This window comes from Eptatretus burgeri, chromosome 4 (genome assembly GCF_056783735.1).
Source record: "Eptatretus burgeri isolate ZD-2024b chromosome 4, Ebu_testis_v1, whole genome shotgun sequence".
Classification (NCBI taxonomy): domain Eukaryota; kingdom Metazoa; phylum Chordata; class Myxini; order Myxiniformes; family Myxinidae; genus Eptatretus; species Eptatretus burgeri.
Window position 1 is genome coordinate 77,886,533 of NC_140964.1, and position 13,339 is coordinate 77,899,871.

The window sequence follows — 13,339 nt, forward strand, 5'->3', positions numbered from 1 at the left end:
GCACTTAATTTACATCATACCCCCCCCCCCCCCCCGATTTCAAGGTCAAGGTCAAATAACGTGTTTTTTTTGTCATCGCTCAAATTTTGCTAATGTGGAATCTCATAGACCGCTTGACCTTCCATTATATCTTTGCATCATAATAGTGTACTGACACTAAAGTTGTGCACCTAATATTTGATTAGTGTCCTTGACCTACTTTTTTTGGATAGCAACCTAATTAACAAAAATGGACACGTCAGCTGGCAGTGCCGCTTCATTGAGATTCTGAGCGGTTGTGGTGTTAGCAAAGAGAGGAAGTGTGGGCCGTGGTTATCTCTGTTGAGCATCTTCGCAACATGGTGGCCATGCTGGTGAACTACGCAGTCCTGCAAAGGTCACTCCCGATGGCTTTCGGGCCTTCAGCTACCCAAGTCCTGTTTCATCATCGCTTTGAATGTCCTGCCTTCCACTTATCTTGGGGTTGCGTCGTCGTCTGAGGATGATGACAGAGCGTATTCAGAGTCCATGTTGAAGCAACAAGCCTATTCACAAGCGCCAACGGCTTTCCCACCTCACGATTGAGGAGAATGTTTTGCGAAGGAAGTTGAAAAACTGCGTGGCTGCACAGACTGCCAGGGACCGTTAGAAGGCTAGAATGACCAAGCTGGCACAACAAATGGAAAGGCTGCTTGCTCAGAATCGACAGTTGGTGGATTAAAATCAGCGGCTGGAGGAGCATGGCACCTGTCTCCTTTCTACAAATGCACATCTTCAGAGGCGCCTTGGCACTGAAGAGGAAAGGCCAATTTGAGGCAAGAGGTTGGCTCTGGGAATGCTGATGGTTGCAGGCTTCTTGAATCAGCAGAAATTGAGCATTGTGCCCCTCTGTAGCAGAGGCAGGTCAGGACAACAGCTTTCCTAACTAGTCACCTCCATCGGACCTTGCTGGCAACACTTCTGTGGCTCAGTTGGACATTTTGGATTCTCTCCTCAAAACCATTATAGCATCCGAATGGTTACAGCCACCGACCGGCATTTGACCCCATCGCCTCCAAAAGTTGTGACAAGGTCAGAAGTCCAGAGGTTGAAGTGTGCGAAGATTCATAAGGTTCGATGGGTGTACCGTCCCCCACCTTGTTCACATGCAGCCCCCTTTTTGATCATAACGTCAACAATTTTCTCCAATTTCCATGATGTTGAGTTTTATGTATAGATTGAAGATGGGGACACATTTTCTGAACTTACACTCTATCCCGAAATGTTAAAGGTCAAGATCATATCGAAAGTCCGAACAAAATATGCCATCATTGGATCATGGGCCAAGGATAAGTCGCGGGCGATCACCAAGGGTAAGCCGGGGGGGGGAGGCTTATCCTTGGCGATTGCTTTGTGATCGCAGATATCAAGTTCAATTTGTCAGTTCGATGTCGATTTTCTCTCAATTGTCAGCAAATCTAACCCTAGTGTTCAGTATTTTCATGCATCTACAAAGACACCAGGATGCAAAACAATAAATTCAAACAGGAATGAAAGGAAAGAACATTTTGGAGAATATGAGACCAATATATATGAGACTCATAGCAATATGAGAATCAACTTGTGAAGGACATTTCATCAGACATTTCACATTGAGAATGATTGCTCAAACCTCTGCTGGAAGAGCAAGGTTAAAAGCAATTTGATTGGAATGAAATTTGTCAATAAATAGCTTGAGTCGATTCATCTTTTGAGATCAACACAACTAATAACAAAGCACGATTGTGTTGGCAAGGTGAGAGACCCTGGCGAGAGCATGTCCAGCCTGAAATGTCTTTCGCAAGTTGATTCTCATATTATGCTCCTCTAATTCAACCCCAACACACTTTAGCTTTATATTACAGCACAAATGTGAAGGTTTGATTTGTGCCAGATGTTTGGGTAGATTGTAATAGTTTGTTAGTTTGATTTGTTCGTCATTAGACACTGAATCTTCTCTTTTGTTGAATGCTCGGATCGAACGAAAGAACAACTTCCTTGTTGTTTCCAATCAACGTTTTGAAAATTATCCTAAAATACATGCAAGACCGTTTCACCAAAGTACCAAAGTAACCAAATTCATCCCCAAGAACGAAAACAATTTGGAGATAAATCGGAAGAAACTGAGAACTTCGATGAAGGAAGTCAAATGTCTCGTGTTGAGATATTCAATGTTTTAAATGACCAGTTTTTAGCTTGGCTTCATCATTTACTGGATGTCTATAGCATGTTGAATTACTGCTTTGGAGTACAGTTTGAACACACTCAATTTGACATCACTGGCATTCACAGTTATGCCGCGAAACTCCCTGCAGGAGGTTACCCCGATGACTTGGAAGAGATTATTCCTTGTAAAGGCCCAGTCACACCTTGACGTTTTAGCGAGCAATGGCAACGTATTAAAATGTATGTAAAACGCTGGCTTGCGTTGAACTTTTGATGTTTTTTTTTTAAAGATTCGGATGTATTCATAACGACTTGGTCTTATGCATAACGTATTAGTAACGGACAGAACGTTTCATTGTGTTATAGATAACTTATACCAACGAATGCTGAACCTGTTGTCGGCCTTCACAACCTATGCCCAACGATAGTCTAACTTAGGCATAGCGTGCTGCACGCATCGCCGACGATCACGTGGCGTAGGTTATGAAAAGACTGCCGCACAACGATTCAAATCATAACCGCCGCAGAAATGGAAGTGTCAACATCGAAGTCACACCTTGGCGATCTTGCCAGCATATGCTGACCTCTGAAAAATGCGTCTAAAACGTATTTTACGTCGAATACGGTATAAAAGCGCACGTCGAATACGGTCTGGGTAAGTTTGGTATGCGGGAATATAGAACACTAAAGTACGCTATCATACAACGTATTAAATGGAGTACGTCTTGTAATTTTAAACATGTTGAAAATTTTACGACGTACTTTCCATATGACACACGCTCCGCATGCGATGGGAATAAGTTGTACGCACGACATGCGATCGTTGACACACATCGACACACGTTACTTGAAAGGTACTCATAAGTCGAAACACGACAAGGTAATGGTTAGCGTCAGTGTTCCAGACTCCCGGTTTTTTTTTTTCTTCGGTATGACGGTGTTCAGTGTACAGTGTGGTTATGATTTAAATCGTTGAGCGGCAGCCTATTAATCATATTATATTATAACCGCACTAGATATCGAAGTGTCAAAATCACCATCATACCGAAGGAAGGAAGAAAAAAAAAATAAAACCAGGGAGTCTGGAACACTGACGCCAACCATTACCTTGATGTGTTTCGACTTATGAGCACCTTACAAGTAACGTGTGTCGATGTGTGTCACCGATCGCGTAATGTGAGTACAACACGTTACTCATAGGTTAGAAATAACTTTCGGGTACACTAAACATTACCTCGACGTGTTTCGACAAATGAGTAACTTACAAGTAACGTGTGTCGACGTGTGTCAACGATCGCGTGACGTGCCTACAACTTATGGCCAGCGTTATGCGGAACGTGTGAGTCATACGCTGGCATAAGTCTTAAAATTTCAAGCATGGAAAATTTGAGGACAACCGAAAAGTACAACGTTTAAAGCCAGTGTACAACGACGTATGGCAGTGTTTTTCAGCGTGCTCTCAATGTTATCAAAACTTACCCATAACGTATTCGACGTGTACCAGCGTTTTAGACAAATTTTCCAAAAATCGGCATAAGCTGGCTAAAACGTCGTGTGACTGGGCCTCAACCGAAACAGTTCAAATTTCTTATATGGGATAATCCAAAAAATCTGCAACAACATTGCTCTAAGTTTAAATGAAAAATGGCCTTGTCAACACTTCCGAAAGTGTACATTGCTTTTTTAGCTCACCTGGAACGTAGTTCCGGCGAGCTTATAGGATGACGCGTCGTCCGTCCGTCTGTCAGTCGGTCCGTCTGTCCACAAATACTTCCAACTTCTTCTCTGAAACTACACAAACGATTTCTATGAAACTTTACCCTTTACCACAACGTTCATCACCGTGCGTGTACCAAAGTTTGTTCATGGCATAACAAAACAAAACAAAACAAAAAATCAGGCGCTCAGGGGGTTGATGGTATTTGCTTTCCTCTTTCCTAAGGGGCCCCCCAAAATTCCGGTAAAACGTCACTACAGCCTTCAACACCCGTGATGTACCAAAATTTGTTCATGCCATTAAAAAATTCCAGGTCTAAGAGGGTCTAAGAGGGGTTGCCCCCAAAATTATGTATTTTCTTTCTTCTCCGAAACTACACACACAATGAAACGCCCTGGACGAAATACTTATATTTCATGTGCGTGTTAATCTTAAAATTAAATGCATGCTTCTTTACTTTACTTGCACGCATCATTGACTCGCTCAAGTGAGATACCCACGAGCTTGTACAGAGTGAGAGACAACTCGTACAGAGCTGTAAGGAATAAAATGAAGTTTGTTCCCTATATAGAGTAAGTTGTTCATGAACTTGCGCATGGCGACATCGAAAAGCAGGTGAACTTGCGTCAATTGCTCCAAACTTTCACAGCAGAAAGTGGGGATCAGGTTTTAGATTGCACCTTCTTTACAGATGAGGCATGGTTCCACATGTCTGGCCATAAGAAAAGCTAGAACACCAGAATTGGGGCCACAGAGAATCCCCATGTGATCTTCAAAAAACAATTGCATGATCTAAAAATTGGTGTATGGTCTGTCCGTTTCAGAATACTTTTCGAATATACCATAAATTCCGAATGGTACATTAAAGATATCCTCCAGCAGTTTTTCAATGAACAAACTGAAGAGGAGAAACGAGATGGATGGCTCCAGCAAAATGGTGCAACTGTACACACAGTACATGCAAGCATGCATTCAGTCAGTACAATTTTGAAGATCACGTAATTTCTTATCGTCCAAGGCCAACTTGTTCTCCCGAATGAACCACATCCAGACTTTTATCTGTGGGGAACGCTCAAAAACATAGTCAATGCATAGAATCGCCATAATGAAGAAGAGCTGAAGGCTAAAATTTCAGAGGCTATCCATGGCATCCAGGCTGAAGAACTGCAGCGAGTGTTGGTCGAAACATGTGAAGACGTGTTCATCTTTGCCAACAGACGAACGGGTCGCACTTTCAGCGGTTGCAATCAATTTTATGCAACTCTTCCAGATTTTTCAAAATCAAATCTTCGTGTTACCTGTGATATGTCTTTGTTGTATTTGACAATTAATACTTTTCTCTGAAAGACGTCTTTTTGCACAAGATGTGTTAAGTTTCGACTACACTTTCTTTTGAAACATTCTGCATGATTAAAATCGAAATTTAAGGAGGACAATGAAGAGAGACATTTACAGTATATGAAATGTAGCATTTGAAGACATTGATAACCATGTAAGGAATGATATTGGTTTGATGGTGAACGAGCACATCGCCGGATATGAAACCATGCCACAAAACGCCACGCGTGCCGCTAAATAACGCCGCACATTCCGCTAAACAGTGCCACACGTGCAGCTAAACAAAGCCACACACACCGCAAACCAACACCGCGTGTGCCGCGAAACACCATCGTGAATGTCTTGCAAAATAATGCCACGTGCTCACAAATCCTCGTAGTTGTAAATAAAACTACAAGGCCACACATGCCTGCTCACAACTATATGCATCCTCGAAGCGAGACCTTACCTGGAATTGAAGGAGCGGGTGCAGGTCCTGCCACATGACTTCGGCTTTCAGATGAGGGATGTAACGCACTATGCAGAATTGTGTGCGGGCCCGAGTGTTGGGCCGCAAGACCGTAAGATGTACCATCCACAAATTCTGAAGCATCGTCATAGCCACCATCTTCCATGTTGCCCATAAGAGCTCGGCGGATGATGGCTTCCAAACCTAAAGGCCCCACAGCATCTGAAAAACCATGTCAGCTCTCATCATGCCAGTAATTGGACAGCTGATTACTTAAAAGTGGCACTCTTGGAACACTTCTGCAAGTATTTCTTTCAATGTATGGCCAGTCACTGAATCGCTTGTTCAACATGGTGTAATGGATTTATAATGCTTGAATTATATGGACATTTTACTCTCGTCCAGTAAAGATATGTTCAATTTTAATATCCTAACAAAATAACTGCCTTGACAATCTTACTTCAAACAAGGAAGAAAACACGTGGTAACATATTATATAATGCAGATTAGGTTTCGTATTGACATGATAGAAATAGATATTGATATCCAGGATTTAATCAGAGGTAGTGGGGAAAAAATTTGGAAATACCAATGTAAAGTCACTCAACAGGGCATTGGGCCACCACATGCGGCCAGTATGGCCTGTATGCACCCTGACAGAGTCCATCAGCATCTGGAATTCTGCAAGAGGGATGTGGCACCATTCTTCCACAAGAAAGTCAATCAACCCAAACCTGTTTGATGGAGGTGGAAAACACTGTCTCGGACGTCGTTCCAAAATATCCCATAAATGCTCGATTGGGTAAAGATCTGGTGATTGAGAAGGTCATGACATGTAGATAACACCAGTGTCATGCTCATCAAAACATTGGGCAACCACATGTGCTCTGTGGATGAGGAAATTGGGGAGTCTCCTCTTGCAGCAATGATAGGCATAATCAGAAGCAACCAGGCTTGTGGAGCATACATGACCTGAAGCACGCTAGGATATTATTTAATTAATGGATGGGCCACACCTTTGTGGAAGCCATTGCTTGGGTCCCTTGTTTACCCAGGTGTTTCTATTTTTTTGTGTACGACCTGTATATCTACATATAGTCTATACTAATAAATGTCAGTGTGTGTGTATGCGTGTGTGTGTGTGTGTGTGTGTGTGTGTGTGTGTGTGTGTGTGTGTGTGTGTGTATCCTCCATAATTCCAAAGCTATGAAGCCTAGCAGGCTGAAACTTTGCATGCATACTAATGGAACTCCAACGAAGTGCATGAGTAAAAATTGGGTGTTTGGGTTTATCAAAAGACCCCTTTTGAAGATAATTAATGGCCTTATTTAATTATATCCTTTATCAGGCGCATCCTCAGCCACCTCACTCTCGATGGGGTCTTAAGGCGTATCCTGGGTTACCATGCTGGGGTCTGAAGCAGTCATGTTTTTCGGCCTGCCCAACCATGCCTCGACTTGGGACAGGCCACAACAATTTCTTCACGATAAAGTTTTTTTTTTCTTCTCCCCACTGTCCTCACTCATATTATCGTTGATATAAATGCGTTGATCATCATACCCACGAATCGCTGGATATATTGAAATGCTTATAAACTCCAGGAGATGCCAGCATTCGTGACTTTATTTAATTTCCGCACATGCCATAACCTCGAGAATCTCTTAAAGCTAACCGAATTACAAAATTTAAGGTCCAGCATTGAACTTAAGGGGCTGTCACACCTTGACGTTTTAGCCAGCGTATGGCAAGGTCTCAAAATGTATGTAAAACGCTGGCGTACGCTGAACTATTGATGTTTTTTTTTAAGTTTTGGGCATACAATAACGTGTTGGACGTATGCATAACGTATAAGTAACGTACACAGAACGTTTCAATCACATATAGATAACTTATACCAACGAATGCTGAGCATGTTGTCGGCGTTCACAACCTATGCCCAACGATAGTCTAACTTATGCATAGCGTGGCAGCGTATCGCCGACGATCACGTGGCGTAGGCTATTAATAGGCTGCGGCTCGACGATTCAAATCATAACTGCACTAGACATCGAAGTGTGAAGCCGCTGTCACACCTTGACGTTTTAGCTAGCGTATGTCGACTTGTGAAAAATTTGCCGAACCAAGCTGGAACACGTCGAATACGTTATGGGTAAGTTTTGTATACGATGTGATGGCCATGTGTTTAATACAAATAAAAACAACAAAAAGAACAATCAGAGATTGCAGACCCTCACCAGGACTGTGTAGTGTTTGTGTAGTTTTGTGTTGTGTATTTTGTGTGGAGGTGTGTTCCATAATAAAGAATAGACAGAACTAGAACTGCTACTTTATAACTGTTGGCAGTGATGACTGGGTACCAAGACTTCCTGCTTTGATGCAACCCCGTTTTGATCGGACAACTGACCCTGACCCATGATGTTTATTATGAATACTCCATTGAACTCAAAATGGGATTAAAATAACTTCTATTCAAATCAAATGGAAGACCAAATAGGTACAGTACTGCATTGGAGTAATCATAAAGAACCAGAACAAGCAAAAAACAAAGATGAAGTCATCAGGAGGAACCTGGAAAGGATTTGCACTTCAGCTGCTACTCCACTACCATCAAACCCATCCAGGTGCAGCCAAGTGAGCCATATGTAAAAAACAAAAAAAAACAAAAAAAAAAACTTTAAGAAAAACCCAAAATTAAAATAAACCAATGTCACCTGCAGGGTGACCCGTATCTTGCCAAAAGGTGACCACGTGTGACTTCTTTAAAGTCACACTGAGGTGAACAGAGCTGCTATCCACCAGGAGCGACTCCTTGAGGAATATCTGGCTCCGAGAGATTCCGATGAGAATCGTTCTACAGAGTAACCATGAAAAATATGAATTTTCCTCATAACGTCACCAAATGAAGTCATAATGTCTCAAGCTTGACATATCTAGAAAGCACTCATCGAGGTGTTCAATTTGAGGTGCTACACGATATGGTTCCTAAAACTTGAAAATTTGATCTTGGGGTCAAATATGTTTGACCTAAGGCGCTAACCATGAAGGTCAAGGCCAATCGCCACCAAAAATTAATCAGCTGAGCGCCAGACCATGAACTATATTCCCATGAAGTTTGAAGACGATCCGATCAAAATTACTCAAAAAATAAGGGTTTCATCGACTCCCCTGATTTGTGACAAAGTGACCTTGACCTTTGACCTTGACCTTCAAAATTTTATGTGCTGAAAGGGACCTCTATAGGCCTCTGATATGCGAAGTTACAAAAATTTCCAATGATAACTGTGCTCTGCAGAATTTTTTTATACGTGATTACAGACAAACAAACAAACAAAAAAAAACATACAAGCTGACTTACATATCTTGCAAAAACTTCGTTTTGGCAAGATAAAAACATTCTGGCTGCCAGACCATGCATTTACCATGCCAGACCAGACATTTAGATCAAGTCTAAATTTAAAACATATATTCCCCATCACCACCCGATCATAATTCCGAAGTTTCACGTCAATCGATGAAGCGGTTCAAGAGAATTTTTATTTTTATTTTTCGCTAAATCCAATATGGCGGAAAGACCAGGTGACCGAAAATTATTCGTGAACAAACCTGGCACCCTTTAGGGTTGGGGAACGTGTGTTAAGTTTCCCCTTAATCTGTCTTGCCGTTCTGGAGAATAAGATTGTTCAAGGTTTGAGGGTAAATCCAATATGGCTGCCAAACCATGTGACCTATGACATCATAGGTATGAATGTTTTGTTCCTCAGGGAAAGGTGGTCAGAACTGTAAAGTTTCACCTCAATCTGTTCAGCCGTTTCAGAGAAGAATAGTTTTGAAGGCGTTTTTTAAACAAGGACAAATGTGTCCAAGAGCCGCGTCCTAAAGACAATAACAACTTCCGATATTTCGTCACGTGCCTTGATGGAGCCAATAGCGAGACCCGTCATGGAGGCTCCTGTTCATGACGAGAAAATCGTGTATTTACGAAATTACAACACATTAAATGGAATAATCTTTAAATAGTAACGTGAACTTTTCGAAACTTTAAAGCAAATGTCCGAATATATTTAAAAGTTGATGATAGACGCTCTCAAAAGGCACCCTCAATGCGAGGATGTGTACAGGTGTTTAGTATTTAAGGAGATCCGGATCCTGTATATAAAAGAGCCGAGTCCTAAAGGTTTTGTCTTCACCAGAAGAAGAAGAAGAAGAAGAAGAAGAAGAAGACGAAGAAGAAGAAGAAGAAGAAGAAGAAGAAGAAGAAGAAGAAGAAGAAGAAGAAGAAGAACGCAGAGCTCTCTTAGAGCCAGCGAGACGCGGCTAAAAACAACAATATGACTGCCGAACTATGTGAAGGGTGATGTCAATTTTTTTTTCCTATGGACCAATTTATCCCCAGATGACCCACAACAATTTTCATACTGAACGGATGTAGCTTTCTACATAAGCAATTATGTCATAATGAGGGCACCAAGGACAGACAGACATAAAAAAAAAAAAATCACATTCCCCATGAGGAGTACTTGCCAAGAGTATGTGCCAAGTTTCTATTTTTTTTCCCCTTGGTGTGGTTTCAGAGATACAAAGGTCAAAAGTTTTTCCTTTTTTTTCAACATGGCTGCCACACCACATGACCTATAGCATCATACTTATCAATAAAACATTCCACATGAGTGGTCACTACTTTGGTGAAACTTTTGTGTCAATCTGACAAGCGGTTGCAGAGAAACACGAAAGTTCTGTGCGGCCAAACAAACAAACAGACAGACCTAATGCAATACCCTCTCCTCTGGCGAGGATAGAAATGAAAAGTATCGTAAACATCAGGGCAGGAGAGCCGAGAGGTATGCACGCTCGCTCGAAGCTGTGTTGTCTGGGTTTGAATCCCGACCCAGCTATAAACTGTCTTCCCATGTTTTTCACAGGCAGGGTGATTCATCAATGTGTGTGCCTGTTAAACTGGACGTCACATCTGCCGGAATGTCCACCCTCTCCTCTCCTCCTCACCCCTCCCTTCTCTCCCTGCCTCCCCTCTGTCCACCCCCTCCCATATTTCTCCTCTCTCTCCTCTCTGCTCTCTCTCTCTCTCTCCCCCCCACCCCACTCCTATCCCTCTCACTCCCGCCCCTATCCGTCTCGCTCCCACCCCTATCCCTCTCACTCCCACCCCTATCCCTCTCACTCCCACCCCGATCCCTCTCACTCCCACCCCGATCCCTCTCACTCCCACCCCGATCCCTTTCACTCGCACCCCTATCCCTCTCACTCCCACTCCTTACGCCTCTCACTCCCACCCCCCCACCTCTCACTCCCACCCCTACCCCTCTCACTCCCACCCCTATCCCTCTCACTCCCACCCCTATCACTCCCACCCCTATCCCTCTCACTCCCACCCCTACCCCTATCCCTCTCACTCCCACCCCTACCCCTATCCCTCTCACTCCCACCCCTATCCCTCTCACTCCCACCCCTATCCCTCTCACTCCCACCCCTATCCCTCTCACTCCCACCCCTATCCCTCTCACTCCCACCCCTATCCCTTTCTCTCTCTCTCCCTGCTCTTTAACTCCCCCCCCTCTGTTAAAGGGGCTGTCACACCTTGACGATTTAGCCAGCGTATGCCGATTTATGAAAAATTTGTCTGAAACGCTGGCACACGTCGAATACGTTTTGGGTACGTTATGTGTACGTTAGGTGAATGCTGAAAAACACTACCATAGGTCGTATTACGCTGGTTTAAAACGTTGTACTTTTTGGTTGTCCAAAAATTTTTGCATGCTTGAAATTTTACGACGTACTCGGCGTTTGGCTCACACGTTCCGCTACGCTGGCCATAAGTTGTAGGCACGTTATGCGATCGTTGACACACGTTAATTGTATGTGACCCATAAGTCGAAACACGTCGAGGTAACAATTGCGTACCCGAAACTTATTTCTAACCTATGAGTAACGTTTTGTAAGCACGCTGCACGAACGTTGTTCACACTTCGCAACACGCTACTTGAAAGTTCCTCATACGTCGAAACACATCAAAGTAATGTTTAGGGGACCCGTGACTTATTTATAACCTATGAATAACGTGCTTGGGAATTATTACGCTATGCATACGCTCGACTATCGTTGGGCATAGGTTGTGGACGCCTAAAACACGATAAACAATCGTTGGTAGAACTTATCTATAAGTTATCGAAGCGTTCTGTGTTCATTACTAGTACATTATGCATTTGTCAAAGTTGTTTTTAATACTTTAAAAAGTAAAACAAAGAAATATTTCATCGTGGGAATGAGGAAAAAAAAATGAGCCGAAAAGAACATCGAACAATGGTGCAAAGTCGTCTCCTATTCGTGGACGATAAGAGGATCCATCATCACCCACACCCTCCCCATCACGCTCACATACTACTACTGACATAGACAAACTACTACTACCAATGCTACTACTACAACTACTACTACTATCACTACTGTCACGCACACCAACTACAACTAATAGTATTACTACTACTGATACTACTGACATTGACATCTACTCAACATGGAGTCTGGAACAATGATGGGTTCCTCTTGTGAAGCCCATTTGTATATACCAATTCCCCTAAACGCTGCCAATACGCCATTACACGGTAGATGTAAGTTAGAAACACGTTCAGTAAGTGCTGTGGTCGTCCGGAAGACGTCAATCTAATTAGTCTACATACGACAATGTTCGTTTGAGATACGTTACACATAGGTTCATAGCATGTTACTCAAAGGTTAGAAGCACGTTATACTTAGGTTAAATGCACGTTACTCATAGGTTCATAGCACACTAGTCATTGGTTCAAGGCAAGTTACAAATAGGTTCAATGCACGTTACTCATAGGTTTCAAGCACATTAAACATAGGTTCAGAGCACGCTACTCATAGGTTAAAAGGACGTTACCCATTGGTTTAAAATTAGGTTGCGGGTATGGTAAATATTACCTTGACGTGTTTCGACTTATGAGTAACCTACAAGTAACGTGTGTCCGTCGTGTGTAAACGATCGCGGAGCGTGCCAGGAACATATAACAATGCAGGCGGAACGTGATAGCCATATGCCGAGTACGTCGTAAAATTTTCAGCATGCTTGAAATTTCACGACTTATTACACGTACCACGTAATATGACAGTGTACTTCATTGTTTTCCAGCCTACTCTTAACGTATACACAACTTACCTATAACGTATTTGACGTGTGCCTAGCGTTTTAGACACATTTTTCATAGGCCGGCATACGCTGGTAAAATCGTCAAAGTGTGACTGCGATGTTGACACTTCAAATTCTCAGGCGGTTATGATTTAAATCGGCGTGCGGCAGGTTCTTAACAGGCTACGCCACAAGTTCGCCGGCGATACGTTTAGCGCGCGATGCGTAAGTGAAACTATCGTTGGGCATAGGTTGTGAACGCCGACAACAGGCTAAGCATTCGTTGGTAAAAGTTATCAATAACACAACGGAACGTTCTGTGCCCGTTACTAATATGTTATGCATACCACCACGTTATGAATACGCCCAAAACTAAAAAAAAAACATCAAAATTTCAGCGTACGCCAGCGTTTTACATACATTTTTATACGTTGCCATTGCTGACTAAAACGTCAAGGTGTGACAGTGCCCTAAGGGGACTGATAATTAACGACCTTATACAATTATATCC

General features: G+C 42.7%; 1 protein-coding gene and 1 pseudogene across 11 annotated transcripts in view; one reads left to right on the forward strand and one right to left on the reverse strand.

Annotated features, from left to right (window-relative positions):
* Positions 1-13,339, reverse strand: part of LOC147028432 (nuclear receptor corepressor 1-like) — a 319,774-nt gene that overhangs the window by 4,647 nt on the left and 301,788 nt on the right. For 10 of the 11 annotated variants that reach the window (XM_085878838.1, XM_085878839.1, XM_085878836.1 and 7 more), the window contains one exon: positions 5,667-5,888. In XM_085878838.1, the coding sequence (XP_085734964.1) occupies positions 5,667-5,888 (222 nt within the window). Of the gene's footprint in view, positions 1-3,845; positions 3,955-5,666; positions 5,889-13,339 lie in introns of those variants that run through there. The other variant, XM_085878843.1, reaches the window with a different exon arrangement.
* LOC147028433 (uncharacterized) lies at positions 339-1,195 on the forward strand (annotated as a pseudogene).